Source organism: Micrasema longulum, unplaced genomic scaffold (genome assembly GCF_059751315.1).
Source record: "Micrasema longulum isolate JH-2025_06_02 unplaced genomic scaffold, ASM5975131v1 h1tg000293l, whole genome shotgun sequence".
Lineage (NCBI taxonomy): Eukaryota > Metazoa > Arthropoda > Insecta > Trichoptera > Brachycentridae > Micrasema > Micrasema longulum.
The window spans coordinates 195,694-218,071 of NW_028277497.1; the positions used below are offsets into that span (position 1 = coordinate 195,694).

Below are 22,378 nucleotides of genomic sequence, written 5' to 3' on the forward strand. Positions count from 1 at the left end.
TGTACTCTACGACGACTTGATTCCTATTTTATTGAAAAGGGTTATTTACTCGTTGAAAATGGCACCTAAAGCTAAAAAAATTTCAGCATGACTTGTTTACCTAAGTTTAATTTGTTTATTTATTTATTGTTTTAGGGTGCAAACATTCGCCATCACAGATGCGTGGTTAAAATATTTGGTGAGTAATATTTGTCTGAAAAAAATATGGTATTTAGTATATTTATTTAATAAATACGTTTTTAATTATTTAGGTAAAATGCATTGGTTTGTTAAATTTTGGTGTTTTAGGTTTCTTTTTTTATAAATGGCAGTTATAAAATAGTGTATTTTTCTCCTCTTATATATTTTGGTAACAAAGGTTTAAATAGTTAAAACGTTTAGATTTCAACAAAACAAAGGAAAAAACGGTGATTCTAAGAAAACTATTCCTACTAAGGACATAAAAAAACAATGTGAAAAGAAGACACTTCTCGTAGTAGGAAGAACGTTTTTTTTTTTAGTTATTTAGTATAATCTATTATAAAATAGGTATAGTTTTTATAGCGTTGTGTTTTAAAATCCCCATTTTTTGCTAAACAACCTTAAGAGGTTACCTTTTGTTTGACCGACAGTAAAATACGACCCACGCTTGTTATATTAATAATATCCTTATTACGTAAGCTAGAAACTTGGGGATTTTTCGTTTTTTTGTAAATAATCATATTATTTTTCAACTTTATTTTAATTTTTAAAATCATCAGATAGCGAGTAATGATAGTAATCTTTGGAACGAAAACACAGAACAGTAATAAAAAAATCTGCGAAGGCATTTTCGAATTGGAAAACTTTTTTTTTTAAATATTCACTTAGATGGTTTAAATGCTTAAATTTTTGTTCACCTATATATTCTTTATTATTTATTCTAACTTAAAACAGGACTTAAATACCAAGCAGTTGAGACTTGTGCCATTGATGTAAACTTATAAATAATTAGTGGATAAATAAAATCACATAAAGTTTGTTTTTGTCAAAATTTACGAAAATTGTTTTTTTTGAAATATTTTATCTGTTGTGTTTATTTAAATCTGAAATTTTATTCGAATAACGGAAAAAAAATGTACGAAGTCTACGTAAAATCCAAATATGTTATATGCAAGACTATGGGGAAAACAAAATGACATAAATAGACTACAACGACAGCAAAATACAATATTTAAGTTAATATATGATCTCCTATATCTAACACCAACTAAAGAAATTATTTAAAAACCATTTAATGTTACAAAATTTATTTAGCTAGAATTCTGTAAAGTTTATTTATGAAAGCCACTAATACTATTGAAGACAAATAACGAAAACTTAAAAAAAACTGTAATAAACATGGACAGAATACGGGAATATTAAAACAATATCACAAACAACATTTTAAAACCAGACAATGACAACCGAGACTAATAAACTAAAGTTATACAATAAATTACCAGACGAAACGAAACAAATCAATCTTTTGAAAAGATGATACAGATATTTTCGTCAACAACAGAGTATATATTATTTTATAAATGTAGTATTTTAAATGAATTCAATAATCCATTAGGATTAAAATACAAAAAATAGTAAATAAATAGTTGTAGTTAATTCATTTAAATACAAAAAATATCATGATATTGTTATAAGACGGGTAATTTATGTACTTATATTGTAATAACATAAATAATAAGTGATATTTTAGATCAATCAATAATAGCTTTGTTATTTTGTTGGTTGAACCAGTGTTTAAGTAATTGACACATTATTGTAAAATAACCTACTTTTGAAAATATTACTAAATAACGTATATTTTACAAGTGACATGTCACCATTACAACATTTTTGTTAATCATTGATCATAAACTGAAATAATGGCTTCATAGACAAGAGAAAAAATTTGTATGTATGTTTAAGGGATAGAATAATAAATTATAGGATAATTAACTAGGGATATTAATAAAGTAAGTGTTGTAACACTTATAGAAGCAACGACTACTTTCCTAAGTGATAAAGGGGACTTTAACATGAATTTATCGTTTTAGAATCCTTAATTTTTTAATGTTACACTAACGGCTTTAATCATGAGCTTTATTTCCCAGTAATAAATACTCAACCTGACGTACGTTAAATCCTTGAATTAATTTATAACATTTAATTGAAGCACTTAAAACTTTCCAAGTTTTTAAAACACATACATTTTTATAACCAGCGTTCACACGTGAAGTGAGACTTGAAAATTCATAACCCTTCGCTCCTTCAAACGTTTTTATTCGAAAATTGCAAATGTAACTAGATTACTGCTGCAAATAATGTCACCCTTTCCAGAAAAACAGTGATTAAATTAAAAAAACGGTTTTCCATTTTATAGCGTACATATTTAACGTAAGGTGATAATTTTTTGATATAGTGTGCTACGATGGGATTGCGTGGTCAATCTGTCAGTCAGACTTTCGAAAAAAAAAAAAAATATCTTAATTTTATATTTGAAGCACCAACTTTGTGATTACTTATTAAAATAAAATAAATGAAAACAGATTTGTCTTTAACCTTTTTTTTCTACCCACCAATAAAGAAGCCAATGATGTGTGAAGTTTTTTTATTTTTTTTAACATCAAAGTGAAAGGAGTCTAAAAAGTTGCATTTTGGATCACATTGAAGATAAAACTATTTTTTTTAAATTAAAGATATAGCTTAATTACATTACAAATTCAAACACGTTTTAAAAACTACCGAAACGAAAAAAGTTTACACTCCCGGAACTGATTCGAAAACAATGGCTCATTAAAACAATGCTACCCATTTATTACAAAACGAAGTGCAACTCACGCCCTTAGATGCTTATTAAATAAGGTTGAATGCACATTATAAAATTGAATAATACTAATTTTCTTACTTAAATACATAATGAGAGCCGGGTTAGCGCTAAAAAAATGATTTTTGGAAAACTTCAAGCTCTGGTTAAAGAGCCAAAAGTAGTATCAAATATTTTTTTGCATTCTGATAATCCAAACGGTAACTTTTTAGAACTCTTTCATTTCAAAATTCAGAAAAAAAAATATCGGTCCACCCTATTGTATAGCTTTGAAACCAGCCGGTAGAAAAATTCAAAATAATCTGTTAAAAATAAACTTGTTTTGATTCATTTTATGAACATAATTTCACTTAAATAAATAAAAGTTTTAACTCATTTGTGATAATTATAAAATATGGAAAATTTAAACATAGGCACAATAGTCAATGTGACGCAATTTGTAACGTGATCACTCAAAATAGCCAACAATTGGTTGTTGGCTCTGTAAATACTTAGTCTTTGATATTTCCTGATTAAAAATACATTTTATTACAAATATCTAATGAATACCTGTCAAGATTTAATGGTTTAAATTATTTTATTTTATTGAAAAAACAAAGATTCAAGTAGATTGAATGCTGTTGAAATGCTATGTACGATGGGTGCGCAAATGTCGAGATCCGTATATTGGGTAAGGCTGAGATCAGCACTATCGATAAAATTAAGAAAGGAGTTCTGCGTTGGTTTGGACACGAAGAGCGAAAGAACGCAAATGCGAATGTTGATAGATGCAGAAAACGAGGACGACCGAGAAAGACACGGAACATCCAAATCCAGCACATATTTTATGATGGACTTTTGAAAAGTCATAATTATTGGCGTGCGTGCATGAAAAGATTTGTGAATGTAGAGGAAACCAAATTTATAAGCAATGACAGAAATATGGCTTTCTATCATCTCTGCTTGCTCTTAAAGGGATGATTTTTTGTTTGTTTTATTTATAAACAGTTTTTTTTTTTAAAAAACTTTGTCTCTTGCTATCTAATATCATTTAGGTACATGCACCATTTTTCCCATTCATATCATTTCACAGAAAAACCCAAATAAGACATTTATATTTTTGTGTGATATATATTTTTTACAAAATATCATTTGCCTTTTTATGTTTGTGACAAAAAGTCATGAATAAAATTTCCCGTTTTATGCTCCGAAAAAGTGACCAAACGTTCAGGTTAGGAGATCGGATACTCTCATCTCCTCGGTGTATCGTTGTGCACTTATATTTTTATCCCCTTGGGAAATTATATGAGAAAGGTTGGTCACAGTCCCATATTCACAATTTGAATTATCCCAACTGGTTTTTAAAAATAAAAATAATTCCTAGTCGCCAGTTTCATTTACTTAAATATTTTTGTATTTTTTTTAAGAAGTAGGTAGGTAAGGAAAGTATAAAATAAAACATGTAATAAAAGTTACAAAACCGGTTAATCATTTTAAATACAATCATATAAATAAACTTCTGGAATAAATTGAGTTTAAAAATCCACCCCCCCCCCCCTCCGCCAATCATACTTTTATATCACAACCATTTTTAAATTTTTCCCTGTTCATATATTATTTTATTTATGAATGATTAGAAAAAACACAGAAATTACATAAATAAAATACAAATAAAGACATACCTTTGGTTGAAACTAATTAAAAAATATAATGATAATTTCGCGTGAGCGGTAAAAGCGGTCGTTGATCAATACAGCAATAAATCTGAGACGCTGTTCTGTGGCTAGTGTTTGTTTGAGACAGATTCAAATGGTTATTGACAAAAACGGGGGACGCAAGCACGTAAAATGAGCGCTGTATCTGTGTTTTTTTTTTTGCTGTAACAGGCCAAAATAATTTTACGATTTTCATGAATAATGAAAAAAAATATTACACAGCATGTATTCATGTTTTTTTTTTTCAAATTTCTAAACTTTAGAATATTTCGTCTTTTGATTAAGGCATGATGTGCATCTACGCTCGCAAAAAAAAAATTACCACAGTCTTTTAAGACATATTTTTTTTCTAATTCCCCCTTTCAAAGAGATTCTCCATTGCTGTTATTTGTCAGTAATTAAATTCTTCGTAGGCTGTTTATAGAATAATAAGGAAATATTTAAAATGAAATATGTATTGTTTTTATGAACATTTTTTCTAGAATTTAATAATGAATTCGATTAATAAGAGATTATTCCTCATTAATTAAACAATTTAATGATGTTTGAGATAAAACTTGAAACTCTATTCTAAGTATACAAAACTTTTTGTCCAGAATAAATACTTTATTTTTAGGCAATGAGAGACAATAAACCATTTTGACCGTTTCAGTTAACTTTTGTTGACTCTAGTACGTTTGAAGTTGTACCATTAACTTTTTTTAATAAAAATTGGGTTGCTCAGTGGAAGCTGGTGACTCACAAAAGATTCACACGGGTAAGTCCCAATTTAATTTTGATGAAATTTTTTTGACTGTAAAACTTATTCAAAAAACTTTTTTTTAATCAATTAAAAAAAAAAGAAATTCACATTATTTTATTGTATGGAATAGTTTGAAATAAGTTTTTTTTCTTGCAATTTGTTTCTTGAGAATCTAAGTACTAAAAAATATTATTTTAAAATAAATACAACAACTTGATATAATGAATTTTAGAATTAGAAGTCGTTTAATCACCCTGGAATAAGAAGTGTTCTGTTTCAAAATACAACAAAGAATATAAACTATGGTACAAAATTAATTGTTTTTTTTTAAACGTTTAATGCAGGGGTGCTAAAATTTTCATCTTTATACCTATTTTAACAACATTGAGTAAAAACATAGTCTTGAATTTTACTTTTAAGTAATCAAACTTAAATACTTTTCGAAACTAAAAAGTTACCACAGATATTCAAGCAAAATACTTTGTTTGGAATCTTTTAAGAGTATGAAATATGTCAGAAAATGTAAATTTCATTAAATGTTATAATAATATTCTAAAAATTCAATCGGAACTTTCGGAAGATTGCAAAATTGCAATCTTCTGAAAGTTGACTATATGCACCCCATTAAATGATCAATTTATTTTATTGACTCCTTATTTTGAGTCTACTGTTAACAATTTACAGAGTCATAGTAAATGATGCAGTGGGTCACGTAATCTTTAAAGCATCCTATTTTTGGCCAAAAGCCTGGACATCCATTTGCCCAAGCAAATGCTCTTGCGTGGCTGTGATGCCACACTAGTCGACATAGAATACAAGACTTAATACATCTCTCTTATTTTTTCAAATGATGAACTCGTATTTTTTGTAATCTTCAAATTGATATTTTAAAACCGGATTTGGAAGGTAAAATTTGTATAACTATGCTGGATGTTAATACAAAAAATATTTATCCTTGCTACGCAAAGAATTAATGTCCGCTAATTCAGCATCATATCTGTATACGAGAGAGCATGAATATGGAACTCATAACAAGGAAGACAGAAAAGCTGTTATGTGATGGATGTTATGTAAAACATATTCAGTTGGTTGATGACAGTTACAAGGTACACACGCGCGTAATATGAGCGGTGTATTTAGGATTTTAAATTTATTTTGCCATAACAGAGCCAAATCACATGTTAATTTGCATAAATTATGGAAAAAGAATTACTAAACAATATGTCTCCATGCTTTTTTTTAATGTCTGAACTTTAGAATATTCCGTCTTTTACTTGTAGTTACACGATTACAGCGTGCAAAGGGATTATTTACCACAGTCTTTTAAGAGTTAATAATAAAAATGTTGTTTTTTATTCATATACTAGGGGACTATAACTCTACTTTTTTCGACGTAATCATAATACTGCATAGGTCAAAAACAAAAAAAAAAGTTTTATCGAATTATCTTTCACTAATCAACTAGAGTGGAAAAATCATTTTATGTTCAATACTAAAAGTTTAAGAAAATCATGGACGAAGTCTAAAAAATCAAGAGGAAGACTATTTTTTCAAATCTACGTAATCGTGAAGTAGAAATCTTGATTAGATTAAATTGAAGTGAAGGGAAGCTTTTTATCACATTTTAAAGCACTTAATTAATTTGTATGGGATAAGGAAAGAGGAAGGAAGGTTATATCAGAGTCGGGGCCACCTTAAATGTTTCTGCCTTTTCACTTAATTTAAAACTGTTTATCTGATAAGTTTCAAAGGGAGAGGGCGGCTTAAAATTGTCCTACTTGGCTACTTGGCCTAAGTGAATAAACGTTTATTCGCCGAGGGAGAGACAGTCAATCATTTTAAATTTTTACACTTCAGAGATTTGATAAATATACTATTATAATCATCAAATACCAGACATAACATAAAATATTTGCATATAAATACAAAAGTTACACATTGGGCAAGACAAAATATTTCCTTTGTTTATTTTTTTTTATTTTAAAAGTATAAAAATACAATCACAAGATTTAATTTTGAATTTCTAAGTTAATTTTTTTTCTTTTAAATTTGATATTTCTTTAGATTTTTTTGAACCAAAAATATTTTTCACAAAAGGTTTATATACAAAAGCCCACGGGAAAAACAAAACAAATCCCGAAAAGTAAAGAGACTTATAAACAAGCCACCATTTACTAAAACTAAGTAGAGCAAAAGGAATTATGGCGTAACCGATAAAAACTGATACATAAATTTTACGAACAATTAGTGAAACTATTATAAATGCTTTATATTGGGATATACGTGTAAAAGCTTTGTTGCTATACAAGATTTTTTCCAAGTCTTTTTCTAAGAGAATCATAGTAAACTGCATGAAGAAAGCCATGTAATATCCGCTATGGAGTCCATGCCAAACAGCAAGGAATATCAGTGTAATTGCTTGACTGACTACTCGATTACCGAGGAAGGCCATTCTCTTGTAGACGTATTGAGCTACCCAAGCGTTTGTGTTGACATTGAAGCAATCTACATACTGTCCGAATCGTATTATTCCTTCGTATATACCGAGGTTTATATTACGACAACCGTCCCAAACAGCTGTTTCATCATCCGATTGGCCATTGTACGCTAGTCCGAACGTGATGCAGGCACCTGAAAAATATGAGTAACGCTGGTGAATAAAAGATACGTAAAACATTTCTTAAATTGTCAATTGTTTAAATGGAAAATTTTTAAATTTTAATAGTTTGACTAAAATTGAATCTTTTACCACGAATCAACTGATAAAATGTATATTTGTTAATCAATAAAATTATCGTGTGTGATCAATTTATGAATACGAGTATATGTTATCTCACAATCACAAATATTAGCACACCTTCTGTCAGCAGCCAGCACGATATGTATTTCATGAAGAATATTTTAAGCCAAGCTGCTAAGATAAAATGTTTCCACAATATAGAGGAATCCATAAACGCCTGCGTAAGGAAGTATGATTCATCTAAATAAGCATTTCCAATTTGATACGCGATTAAGTAACACAACCCAACCAATCCACGCTGTGAGCCGGCAACCAATTTAGAAGGTTTCAAATTGTTCTCAAATTTTTCATTTACAAAGTCTTTCAGTCTCTTCAGAGAGAATTGGGGGCCTACTAAATAACTTGCGGGAAAAAACGCGTAGGCAAACAGTTCGAGTATTTGAAGTCTGGAACGAATGGCCGATTTCTTGTTTGCACTGGATAATGATTCATAGTCTTGAGCTCCATCCCACAAGTCTTGAGATAACCCGATTAACCTCAAAGTAAGTACGCAGTGCGGCATAGTCCACGTTATTTCGTACGAATCAAAATCATTTGTCCAATATCCAATTATAAGATAACCCATGTGGAAGATTAAGTTCAAGATCACATTTATTTTTGTTGGACCTAACACCCACGAGGATCCATAACTAAACAACACGGCGTAAACACTATGACGCACACCAAAACCAAAATTAAATAATCCAATCACTATACCACTCGCGGCGAGGAAGACATTTTTTGGATTCACGGTTTTAGAGCGAACGTAACATGTATAAAACCACGAGATTGGATATGATAGAAGAATCGATATTAACAGTCTTAATGCAGGGTCTGACGCCCCTGTGATACCTGATAAAAATTTGATTGGTTCCATTTCATGTGTTTATTATTTATTAATATAACCGAATCGTAATGCGGGACACCGTCGATCGAGTGTCGCTGACCCTAACCACAATCACAGACAAACTGAATTGGAGTGACTTGAGACTTTGTTATTCTGCTCTGTCTATCAGCTAAGTAGATAACAGTCCATATATTTTAAACATATGTAATGACCCGGCTTGTTGCTTAGTTTGGTAAAAAACAATATTTCGATAGCGAGTAATTCGATACAATATTATTTAAAGATTGAACGGTTATACTGTAACAATGTTTGAGTATGTCCAAATGCTTGCAGACCGGCTGGATTCCCTCCCTAGGGAGTCATTTATATTTAAATTCATTTCAACATTTTTGAGAAGGGAATTTAGAAGTCTAATTACACAGTGTGTAAAGTGGCCACTTGAATCAGCCAATGACAGGTCATAAGTCCTGTAAATGCCTAGACATTTACATTTTTACATTTTACATTTTTTTACATTTTTTTTTTTGCACCACAACAGGCCAGGAGGCCTAATTACAGTGGTGAATTACATCACAGAGCACCCAGGCTTGAGAAAAATCACATTTTTTAAATTTTTGTGTTCTCACCGGGAATCGAACCCGGAACCTTCCGTGCGTGAGTCAAGCGTCTTGACCACTACACCACGGAGACTTCCATATTACCTTTTCAAAAATGTTTTCCCTCTCTGTTGAAATGAATTTAAAGGTTATACTGTAATTTGCGAATTTATGGAATAAAATTCCCTGTATTCATCAAATATTTTTTATTTAATAGGATGTATGTTCTCCTTCTTATTTTGCTTTTATAACGGCTTGAACATGTTTTGGTATATAATCAATTAAACTTTGGCAATGTTGTTTGATTCTGTTATCTCGAAACCACATCTGAATATCAGCACAGCTTCTATCATCTTTATTTCGGTGGTGCAGTCCAATTTTCGTATTCTTGATTTACGAATCGTCCACAAACTTTCTATAGGGTTGAAGTCAGGTATATTTTCTGGCCAGACTAAAAGAGTTATCGTTTTATCATTGATATACTTAAGCATAAACTTCGATATGTGACAAGGAACTCAGTCCTGTTGAAATACAGCCACACCATTAGGACAACATTTACTCAGTTCCGTACCCAAATCTTGCTCCAATAGAGATTTTTACTTTAGGCTTTTCATCATTCCTTCTATTGGTATCAAAGATCCGGTCTTCATATACGAAAAACAGCCCCAAAACATCTTCTTCACTGAATATTTCACCGTTTGATCAATATGAGCCACAGTTAGTTTTTAAACTCGAAAACACTATTTAATATGCAAGCAATGCATAAAATTAGTTTTTTATTGAGAAAGTGTAAAAAAAAAACAACAAATAGCACACCAACAAACAGCAGTATAAGCTTTTAAAGAATTAATCAACTCAAATTCATAATTTTGGCGCTACACAAGTGTCAAATTTACATATGAGTGTTGTTATACGTAAAACATGTAAAAAAAACTGTTATTCCGTTAATTCGCACAATACTGTAGCTTTGAATCAATAACCAAGCACTCATAATATATTTAATGGTTCCAAAAAAAAAGAGAGAATAATACCATGAGAGAAATATATAAAACAGTAATTTAAAAGAAAGAGACGTAATATAATTATATCACTAAGCAGGACACACATATATTTTTATTGAGATGTTAAGAGACGGTGATTATCAGGCGATCTTTTCCTAACCTCAGATTTCATAAGGTTAACCATAGATTTCCTGAGGTTAACTCAGATTACCTTAAGTTAACCTAAGGTAACCTCAGGTTACCACACGGTGACTCAAAGAAGTTTTTCACACAGTATTTTAAACGTTTATGAGAATTAGCAAATTAGTGAATTAAATATATATTTATACGTATGACTTGATTTTTAAAATTAATTTTTTTAATGTTTAAAATAAGCTTTTTTTGCCTCTTTTTTTTCTAAAATTATTGTAAACCCCTGAATTTTTAACCCAGGAAAGTTTGTATTATACCTAGCGTATTCAATATCAAGACATTGCAACAATATTTACAAATCAAGATTTATATTTTTTGGTATTTCTAATTTAGTGCGTTATCTTTATTTGCATTTAACTAAGTATGTTAACTTATAATGTATCGCATGTTTAATATGTATGCTATTTTTGTATTATTTTATACTTTTGTAATAGAATACTATATTGCTTATTGTAAATAATTTGTTTTTGTTTATATATAGCATTTGTGCTGTGAACATTGACACAAAAAAAGGTTTTGAGTAGACATAAGAAACGTTGGAATAGAAAAACCGACCGATCACTTAGACATTACAAAATCTTTTTTCTTTTAGTTTCGTAAGTATTTTACATACATTTAAAGCTAAAAATAATAATAACAATACTCCTATGAATGTTTTTTTTTATTATATGGGTTAAGAAAAAAAAATGGAGAGCCCACAAAAAAAAATTTGTTAAATGTTATCAATTTCGCTTTCTCACAATGAATCCGATAAAAATTACAAAGGTCACGTTACACAAATTATAGCTGATACGAAATTTTCGTACCACGAGGTAAAGTTTAACCATATCAACTACTTGTCACAATCTGAGTGTATTTATAATCTCAGTAACACTTTGAAGTGATATTCACAGGAATGAAGATGCGAAAAGGCAGTTCAAAAATTTCTTTGCGAATTTTCGCCGAGAAATCAAATGATATTCGCGGAATATTTCTTCAAAGCTAAATCCCAGAGGTGGATGATGTCCATTCGGCAAATTGACAAAACTGCCCAGAAAAGAAATAACCTCAAATTTAATTTCTGATACCCAAAGCTTCCGAAGCGAGACGAAATGCCAGCAGGGACGGAATTGGAATTAATTTGGCGTGATATTTTTTCAACTTTTTTCTGTAAAAAAAACTTTCTTTCATTTATATTTCTTCAATCCTTCTCTCTGTATCTGAAAAAACCTTATCGATGCTTAGTACTTTTTTTAGTACGGTAATTCTACCAAAAATATTGTTAATATTTTGTACAAAGAAAATAATATGTTATTTTACAAAACCCATAAAGTACATAACATGTACACACATGTTCTTTGTAGTATTTAATTTTTTTTTTTAATTATTAGGATTTATTATGATACTTCAAATTTTTTACTTCAAATTTTCAAAAGTTTCTAGTACCTATCTACTCATTTTGTAGTTGCCTGTATACTGTTTTAGGTTAACTGCAGATTTTTTAAAATTTTATATTCAAATAAACAACATTACATGCTTCCGATTCTTAAATTCACTTACTAGATATTAACTTCGTCTGTTTGTACTTTATTCCCTGGTGTAGACCATATTGAGCCATTATCGCTAAAACATCGTAAACAAAAAAAAATGTGTTCCAGGAGAACACATTTTTTTCTTAATGAACAAAGCATAATACACTTTGAGACTCAAACTTTGTTTTGACATTTTATTAATAAAATAAATATTCGCAACAAAACTCGGTTTTTAAAGTACAATATTCCTTGATTATGAAAAATAATCTACTGTTAAAAATAATACTGCTCCTGTCGGTTTCGATATTTTTGTGGTCGTCGCTCGATAAACTTATTTTCCGTTTATGCATATGTTTACTTTCTTTGCTTCAGCTCAAATGACCGTTTCATTGTAATGTTATTGTGTTATTCGAACTAAATGTATTTTAAATACAGAACACGTAGTTTTTGTCCATTTAGCAAGCGATGATTGGTCATGTGCTCGTATTACACATTCTAGTCCCTACGTTCCGGCTTGCGCAAATGAAAATTTGTATTTCTTAAGAAGTATATTAGAGACGGCAGATATGTTTTTATTTTGTTTTGTTACATGGTATAAAGGGGAGTTACGTGATTTTCTGTTCTATAAAAAAAATTGTCAGTAGATAATAGATAATAATAAAAACATACAAAACAGTACTTTCCATCCCGGCCAGATGTAGCAAAAAGAATTACACTGTTTAACACTACCAAAAAGTTCAAGAGGATGTTTGGTCGATGAGCGATCAGATGAAAGGGTATTTGAATATTTTTTTTCTGTCACTCTCTCGCAATTTTTTTTCCAAATACAGTGCGAAAAAGAAAACTGCATGTCTTGAGGTCTCGTATTCCCGTTTCGCGCACCCCGAAAGCTGAATTGATTTTGTTATTTTTTTTAAGAAAAAGTATCTGAAAGAAATAATCAGCGTTGGCACAAAATAATTATCATATTTGTATACCGTGCGTCCAAAGACGGGTGATAAAACTAGGTGCTTTTAAAAATTTCTGGATGGTCTTAGCTCCTTTATAATACAAGTAATCAACTAAAAAAACGTATAGTAAAGACACGGCAGCAATTAATATCTAAAGTGTTTAAAATAAACATTGCTTTAGTTTCATACTCCTGGAAGAAAATACAAGATTACGTTTGCATGAAGACAATTTTGACCACGTCTACATTTTTTTACGTTTTAATTTTTTAACCTTTTATTTTTATTGTTATTTCTATTAAAAATTACCATTCTGTGTCAGGGTAGAAAAAAATACGGTTTTGTGCATAAAATAAAAGATTTAGAACCGTGAGAGTATAAGCAAGTCAATTGCTGCTTTCAGGTAAAAAAAAAAAAAAAAAATTAACGCGTGTAAATCCACCCCGAAGTGCAGTGTTTGGCACGTTTGCCTACCATGCTTGCCATCCTGGTCTTTATAGCTCACAGGATAGTGGTGAAATATTGGTTTTAAATGTGGTTGTACTTTGCATTATTTTATTGCTTCTGAACTGGCAGCTGAAACGTAAGACTGATCACCTTATCATCCATGTAACAGAAACGATTAAGATAAATAGTGTCCTATGCATCGCCTAAGATTATGAAATGAATAAATAAATGATTCAATCATTAAAAAAAGTAGCAACGCTAAAACGTATGGTGTATTAGTTAGTACTTAGTACGTAAACTCAAGGATTCATGTTAATTTTCACCTCGATTGCGCTTATTGCAAAATTTTTGACATCGATACTATCTCTTAGTGTGACTATAAGTACGTTATTTATACTTATTATACTCGTTTCTTCAATAAATACCAAACACAAAACAAAGTTGAGTCTTCTTCTTGAAAAACGAATAAATCAATAAACAGTTGTACAAATATTTTATTGTCTTGTTTTACATAGTTTCCCAGTAGTGTGTATTTTAAACTTAGAGTATATGTATATACTCTAAGATTTTAAACCATTAACATACTGTGAGAAAAAACTTCCTCGAGTCTCTGTGTGGTAACCTTAGGTTTGAGAATGATGGCGTGATTTACACCGTCTCTTTTCATCTTATTTTTAGAGATAATGATGAACCAAATATTGTATTCAAAATCAAATTTGTGATACAGTTTTTTATAACGTTATAAGGTTAACTTAAAGATAGCAAAAAAATCGTATAAACATTTATAATAGTTCATTAAGAAATAAAGTTATTGAATGCCTCGATACGGGTTATGCCTAATGAAATGTTTATATAGAAAAGAAAAAATAATAATATGAAATAAGTAAATTAATTATATTTTTTTAATGAACAAAAACATCAACAATGAAAAATAAGTAGAGAAAAATAAATATTAAGTTATTTGACTAATTTGTATACATACGTGTTAGTTTTACTGTTGCTCTGTGCTGATTCTCATTAAAAGTCCTTAGACAACTTCTGGATTCAACCGTAAAGATTCTTGATTAAACACTAACTATTTCATTGATTTTTGTAATTAATATTTTATCGCTTTTATCAATGTTTTTTTTTTTTAAACAGGCTTTCTGTTTACGATTTTAGCAAAACAATTTTACCCAGCTGTCGCTTTAATTGTAGCTTGACACTTATTTAATAACATGGCGTTGCATAATAAATTTGATGCTTTTTCCAATGTCATGTTGAATTATTTTATAAAACAAATTGGTTCGCAGTACGCAACCAGCAACTAGAGCTAACCTTTGGGTCTGCAAGCAACATAAACATAGGTTAGTCTAACAGTTCCGAGAAAGTTCTCTTCTTTCTCGTTTCATAACTTAAAAGGAGAATCCCACCACCAAACGATCAATCCTCCAGAATTTTTGTAGTCATTGTTTTAAACCAGTATTCAGACCAACCATCTTACTTTCGCTTAATTATAAACCATAAAAATAAAACGACATAATGTCACCTATATCAAACCATTATGCTAGAAAGAACGCTCTGACAGTAATAAATTATTGTATTGTACTGACGGCATTATTGTAAAATATACAGAACCTTCTCTCAATTTTAATTTTCGTCATTTTATTACGCCTGGTATAATTATTAAATGATTACTGCTACCAGCCTTGAATTCCTTACAATGCTTTCTCAATACAGTGTTGAACTTTCACGAGCCATTCAAATATTGTTTTATTAAGTAGGTGAATTATTTTCTACAATTTTATTACTACATATTTTATTCCTTCCACACTCAGTAAAAACATTTCGTAATGGCGTATTATTTTGTATTTGAACGGACTGTGTTTTCGTTAATAAAAAATTGTTTGGTTTACTTAAAAAATAATTGGATAAAAATGAAAACAATTTTTTTAATGACAAAAACATTTTGATTTAGTTATAACCTTTTAGCCACGACTTTGCTAACGTGATATTAGAGAGATTCCGTTGAAATGAGATTTTTTTGTAATAAAAAATTGGATGCATCAATTTCTGATTCTTTGACTATCGTTATGCAAATCCGATGATCAGTTAGTTGATAGCGGCATAGCATCGTGATTCTGTTTTATTATGAATTTATTTTTTCCACTTAGAATTTTTCCGAGGTAGTGATATTTAGATATTAGATAAAAAGTAGTTAGTGACACTAGTCAGCTCTTCGGTTATGCTTTTGCAAAAAAATACGTCAATTGGTATCTCCGTTATAATGCTAAATAATAATTTATTTTCCTTAAAGAGAGATTTGTTTGGGAATGAAAAGTAACCTAAAACACTTCTCAGCTTCACGGCTATTCTTATGTCTAGATGATCTAATTGATCGGTGTCTTCGTTGCGACGTGAAGGAAAAACAAACTAACAAACAATCAACCAAATATGGATTTGAATAAACGTGTGTAGAATAAAAATACAAAATAAGAATTAAAAACAGGTTTCGTAAATATGCAATCAATAAATAAATGAAAAATTAAATACATAACTTAAATTTATAACACCGTAGTCGGGACATAGCAAATTAACTAACCATCTTAATATGCAGATTATATAATATTGTAGTTAGAATAACATACCTTTATAACTAATGTATACAATAACCTCGGCTCGTTTATCTCCAACAACGGCAGTTGCAGACCTGAAATTGGTCGCAGGATTCAAATGGCCAAAGAAGCAATGAACCGTTTGGAGAAGATTTGGCGAGATCGAGGTATATCAATAAACACAAAAAAGTGGTTGATGGAAGCCCTAGTATTCTCCGTTTTCCTATATGGGGCTGAAACGTGGACAATGCGTGCCTACGAGAGGAAGAGGATCGATGCATTCAAGATGTGGTGTTGGAGAAGGCTGCTGCGAGTGCCTTGGACAGCCAGAAGGACGAATGCATCGATACTGGAAGAGCTCCATATTACAACTCGTCTGTCAGTGATGTGTTTGAGAAGGACACTGTCTTTCTTTGGACATATTGCTAGACGTGAGTCAGACAATCTAGAAAAGGCAATAATGTCTGGCCGAGTTGAAGGTAGGAGAAGCCGGGGTAGAATCCCATATAGATGGACTGACCAAATAAAGGTGGCGACGGGGCTAAAATTTGATGAGTCAGTACGTCGGACTGAGGACAGACTGGAGTGAAACAGACTAATCAGAAGTGTTCATAGTGATCACGATCCTCAGCAATGAGGGACCGACTTAGAAGAGAGAGATAACTTATGTAAATTCTTGATACTTTCGAGCACAATTTTATATTTATTTATACCAACAAGTTTGTCACTAAGCAAAACGACTTAAAAACTAATTTTTTGAATGAACCTTTATTGCAACCCACACGAGAACAATTTCAATTTTTTCGCCTTTGTTAATCAATCAGTGAAATTATTTTGGTAAACATATGATTTTTAAAAACAAAAGTATAATTTTTGAGTTTTTTTTCCAAATGTCTTTTCCATTAAAAAAAAATATCCCTTTTTATTGCTTTTGTTAAGATTTTCAATTAATTATTTTCATCACATCGTTGGTAGCAACAGCGGCCCAAGCCACAAACTAGCGGGTGGCCAATGCTAGGTATTTTATATACTTACACGGTCCCACAGCCCGCTTTATGAAGTAAAATAACGGTGATATTATATTATTTTTGATATGTTAAAAACTAGTCGAAAACGACAAAAAGGCTTGCCACTAGTTTATGTAAACATGTGCGTAAAAGCTCTTATCTCAATACTTTAAATAATTGTTTACACTATACCACCTATGCAATGATAACAGCTGATTGATGATTGATGATTTTTGACAAATTTATTCATAACACTCAATTCTTCTGAACATATACACATGCTTAAAGCAAGAAATTTCTTTAGATAGATAGATAAATAGATAAATATATATCTTAAATCGAAATATTTGTTATTTTAAATAAACGAAATCTATAAAATTCGAATGTTTGCAATATGAAAGGCTTAAATGTGGAAAGTAATCACCGGATCTGTCATGTTTTATTAATTGCGAGGAAACGTAAATTAATCTGTTTTGACATAAATTGAATTGTTACGGTAGGGAACCTCCTAACTCAAACATAATTAAGAAGAACAGGTGTTCTTTAAATTATTAATAAACCGATTATCTAAGATAAGGTCTGTCTTAATTAATTGAGAAGTGAAAATGAAATTTATTGAAGTAATATTAATAAAATGAGTAGGCATTCTTATTTTAAAGGGAAAAATGTTACGCAATTTTTATTAAGTTTTGTAAATATTACCACTCAGAATAATTGTTTGATTATAATGAAAAAAAAAAACGTGTGTGTCTCATCAAATATTATGTTACTCTTAATTAGGATATTTTTATCCGTTTGAATATGCATAATCTTTATTTTAGGTACTTATTCAATTTCATGCATACATCAACCCAGGTACACATACCCACTCACCCTTATATTATACACTTACTTATTTTTCATTATTTACTTTGTAATTTTTATCAGTGAAATAATTTGACTGGCTTTGTGATTATTTTTTTATTTCTTTTTATTTTTACAGTTTTACCATATTATGTTTTTCGTGTTTCGCTAGATTTACGACGAAATATTTATTCTCAAGCCCTTGTCCCTTTGAAAAATAATTTTCCTTTGGCGCTTTATTTGCCGTAGGCTTTGTAATCAAATTGTCTCATAACTTGGTAAATTCACTACCAATGATGATTCTACGCTTCTGTAGCTAAAATACCGAAATACTAGCTTAATTTAATTATGATCGCCATAACACTCAGTCTAAAAGTTCTCACAAAATTTGTCTTTTATCTTGCTTGTGATCATTAAATCTTTTCTTTCTAAATTATTGTGAGCGAGATTTGAACGTGATATTTTAAATCTGGCTAATTTCAAAAATGCCCATGTTGCTTATTAAGACAGTAATTTTAAGGACGTTGAGATGTTATCTTCTTTGAAGCACGTTTACAATTTTCCAAAAATGAAATAAATTATTTTTGTAATTTGGTTGTCCAAATGGATAAAATTTATATCAAGAAAAAATACTTTCTGATTTTTTTTTAAAATCATCTAGTTTTTTAAAAAGAAAGATTTTTTTTTTTGTGGAATAAACAATAAATACTCTTCATTGTGCCTCATTTGTTAAATGTTTAAAAAAAAAAACTAATTGCACCTTGCATTTTCTTGACAAATTTTCATGTTTTAGGTATATTTTGATTAAATAATCTGCTATGAAGAATACTTTGATTTATATTATAGATATTTTAAATACTAACTTAATATAAATACTTATATAAAAATACAAACCGACTTTTTTATGCATACCGGTTTTTAGACGTACCCTCCTTTTCTTTGCCTGTTCACCTCGTTAGTTAGTGCAATTAATATCCCGATGAAGAGACAATTACATTTCTAAACCTGTTGACATATAAAAGTTAGTAAGTGGTAATATAGAAATATTTGATAACATTTATTAAACACTTTGTTTCTTGAAGAAGTGCGTAAAATAATATAATATTTACTTTTCTGGCATAATGGTATTTTTTTAATGTACAATTAGGGCTTTGATTATTCAAAAAGCGTTAAATGTATTTATCTACTTTGTTTATATTCATTTACAGATATCAATGTTTGTTTAGTTTTTTTTACCAAAAAATTAATGAGATGCACGAAAAAACTTCGGATAACATAAGCACAAAGTATTTAAGTACCAAGTATTATTGAATTATTAATATAAAAATTCCATGTTTTAGGTACAAAGGTTAAAATAGAAATATGAAAACAATTATGAAAATTTATTTAATTACCAACAAACATTTTATTTACCCAATCAAACCGCTTTCTATTTAAAAAAGGCTTAAAAAAACACTAACAAAAATTGTAAAAGAAAACAAAAATAATTCAGTAGCTTAACCCTTTAAAAATATTTTTTCTTTCACAGCAATAGAAATTTATTACTCATGTTTTAATCTTATTACGCTTGGAAATTATGAAAACTTTTTTGGAGACATAATTCTTTAAAGAATGGCATCCGCATAAGAAGCTTATGACCCAAGATAAGCTTTGAGTAAAGCAGTACTTTGAGGATAAATTCAAGATGAATTTCTTCTAGAAACTCTTGGCAACCTTCAAAAGTGTTTTATTTGTCTTGGATGCCTCAAATAAATCAGCGTTCTAAAATTTATTTTGAAGTGTCATATAAATCAATATCACAATAAATCACGTCTTTACAATATAATTTTATAAAAAATATACGAAGTAATCTTCTGTTTCTAGTCTAATCAATATAGATAAGATGAATGTTATCGGAGAAAAAACTCAGTACTTAAAAAAAAAAACAGTATGAAAAAATATCAATTTAATACGCTATAAAAAGTATACGGCAAATAGGTATTTCTTTTTTATCAAATTGAATTACGGGATAACTATCGGGATTTACATTTATCACATTTGTCAATTGACATTTATATAGCGAAAAAAAAGTCTTTTTTTTTTTAATAAACATTCCTGTCCTCATCCATTCCTTTATTTGTTTTAAAAGTTTTATAAAAGTTAATTTTATTTACTTTAAAAGTATAATAAATAAATATTATATTTACTATTCTTTCAGAAGTAAGGGCATTTATAAGGTTCATAACATGTTATTGGCTAGACTTTCGTTTTCTCTTCTCAAAAATGTCTCATGTTTTTTGGGTTTCTAAATATAAAATTGGTTTAACTTCTCAGTTTAAAATCCAGTGCATGACCACAAAAATGGATATTATATTCTTAAATGAAATCAAATAATTTAAAATGCTAATAAAAGTTTTATATTATACCATCTCACCTTATAATTAAAGTAATGTTTTAGTATCGGAATCATTTATAAGATTAATCAATGTAATTTATTCATTCAATTATATGTTTCTCGTTGAAATCAAATGTAATAAAAATGACTGATTTTCATTTAAAAGGTACTTAAATATTTGACCTAGTCCCAAAATAAAGCGGCCTTAAATTTTAAGTTACTTCGATTGTACCTATTACATACAATATTAATTAGATAATTTACTCTTAAGTACATTCACGTTGATAAGAATTAAGCACTCTAAAATGTAATCCATTTTCAAAAAGAAAATATTTTTTTGAATAAGGCCATACGATGTTTTAAACGAAAAATTAGTTACGAAAAACGAGAAATAAAGGATAACCAATACCGAGTTATTTTACAATCAGATAAAATAATAACTAGTTAACTACTTTGAGTAGAAAACTCCTTGATGATTTTTCGAATGTTTGAGTTTACTGTTTACCATATTGTTTTTTTTTAAATATATTTTTTATTATTCTGATTCTATATTTGTGGTGATATACTCATGTATCTGTGTCAACTGATTGCTCGTCCCATCTTAACACAGGATTTTAAGTCTCATGGAGTTGAGACTTATGTCTCAAAAGTTATACACTAAACTTATGTACGTAAATAAATAAATTTAGTAATGTTTTAAATATGCATAATTAAACATGTATAACAAAATTTATGATAGTGGGAAAAAATGTGCGTCAATATAACATAACACGTGTTCAAGCAAATATTACACAAATATGCATTCCACTACGTTGGGATAATCATACATCTTGCAGAATACCTTCATCTTCTTAAAAAAATTAAGTATCCTAGAGATACATGGGACCACAAACCAATTCTAATAATTGTTAATTATTAAGGAAAATGACATAAGTAGTCGTATTAATCAAAAATCTCAAGAATGACGGCAGCTGGAGATGGACAAATTTGTTTTCTAGCATCACATATTTGGCTTATCATTTTTTAAAAACAGTAATTTTCATGAGACATTTTATGTTTTTTACAGCAAACAACTTTTGCGTATAAATCTTTAATATTGTATGAAAAAAAACTGCATTTAGTAGACAAACAATAATTCAGATACACAATGCGTGCGTTCATTAACGAAGCTCTATTGTCATAAATGCATAAGTAAATTCTATCGTGAGAATTAGAATCACCATGAATGTAGATAGTGATTCATTAAATTGTTATTCACAATGCATTTTATTTCTTTAGCATGTATTCTATTCGAGATACTATCACAGATTTATGTTTATAAGATATTTTTAAAGAAACGGAATAATAATATGGTTGTGGTCTCATATTAAAAATATTTTTTTAATCAAATTATGTTTTCATTTCGAATAACCTGAAACCTAGTTACAATTTCAGGAGTAATATATATAAGGCTGTCGTAGTTAGAAGTTTCATAGTAAAAAAAGCTATCTCATAAATTGTAAAGGTGACCTCCGTGGTAAAGCGTTAAGACACAAGACTCACGCAAGGAAGGTCCCGGGTTCGATTCGAAAACACAATAATTAAATCTGACTTTTCTCAAGTCTCGGTATTCTGTAATGTAATTCATCACTGTAAATGGTTGGACCTTCTGGTCTATTGCGGTGTAAAAAAATAAGATATTCTAAATTTATTTGTTCAGTGTGATTCACTTATTTAATATTATTTGGAAACTAAGCTGATTTCAAAATAATTAGAGCCTTTTTTACTAAGATTACCTAGTTTTAAAGACTGTACATTGATTTTTGTTTATGTGTTTTAAAATAATATCATAATTAATTATATCAAGTAAATTAATAGACACGTTATTCTTATACTTACTTATATTGAGTTGCCTTCAACGACTTTTTATAAACACAGCAAATCAAGATACGCATGCAGCTATTTATGTAAGAAATACACATATTTTTTAATTCATATTTATTT

The 22,378-nt window shown here is 29.4% G+C and overlaps 1 protein-coding gene and 1 long non-coding RNA gene across 2 annotated transcripts in view; one reads left to right on the forward strand and one right to left on the reverse strand.

Moving 5' to 3' along the window:
* The window catches only part of LOC148282794 (uncharacterized), a 43,259-nt gene extending 39,361 nt beyond the window's left edge, over nucleotides 1-3,898 (forward strand). Inside the window, exon 2 of the long non-coding RNA XR_015822020.1 lies at nucleotides 136-3,898. This is a non-coding gene — a long non-coding RNA (uncharacterized LOC148282794). The remainder of the gene's footprint in view (nucleotides 1-135) is intronic.
* On the reverse strand, nucleotides 1,204-10,491 carry LOC148282795 (lysophospholipid acyltransferase 5-like). The gene is made up of 2 exons (XM_088224538.1): nucleotides 8,115-10,491; nucleotides 1,204-7,888 (listed from the first exon to the last, which is right to left on the reverse strand). Exons 1-2 carry the CDS (start codon nucleotides 8,911-8,913, stop codon nucleotides 7,281-7,283), a joined length of 1,407 nt encoding a protein of 468 aa, XP_088080664.1. The 5' UTR covers nucleotides 8,914-10,491; the 3' UTR covers nucleotides 1,204-7,280.
* Nucleotides 10,492-22,378: the final 11,887 nt, after the last annotated feature.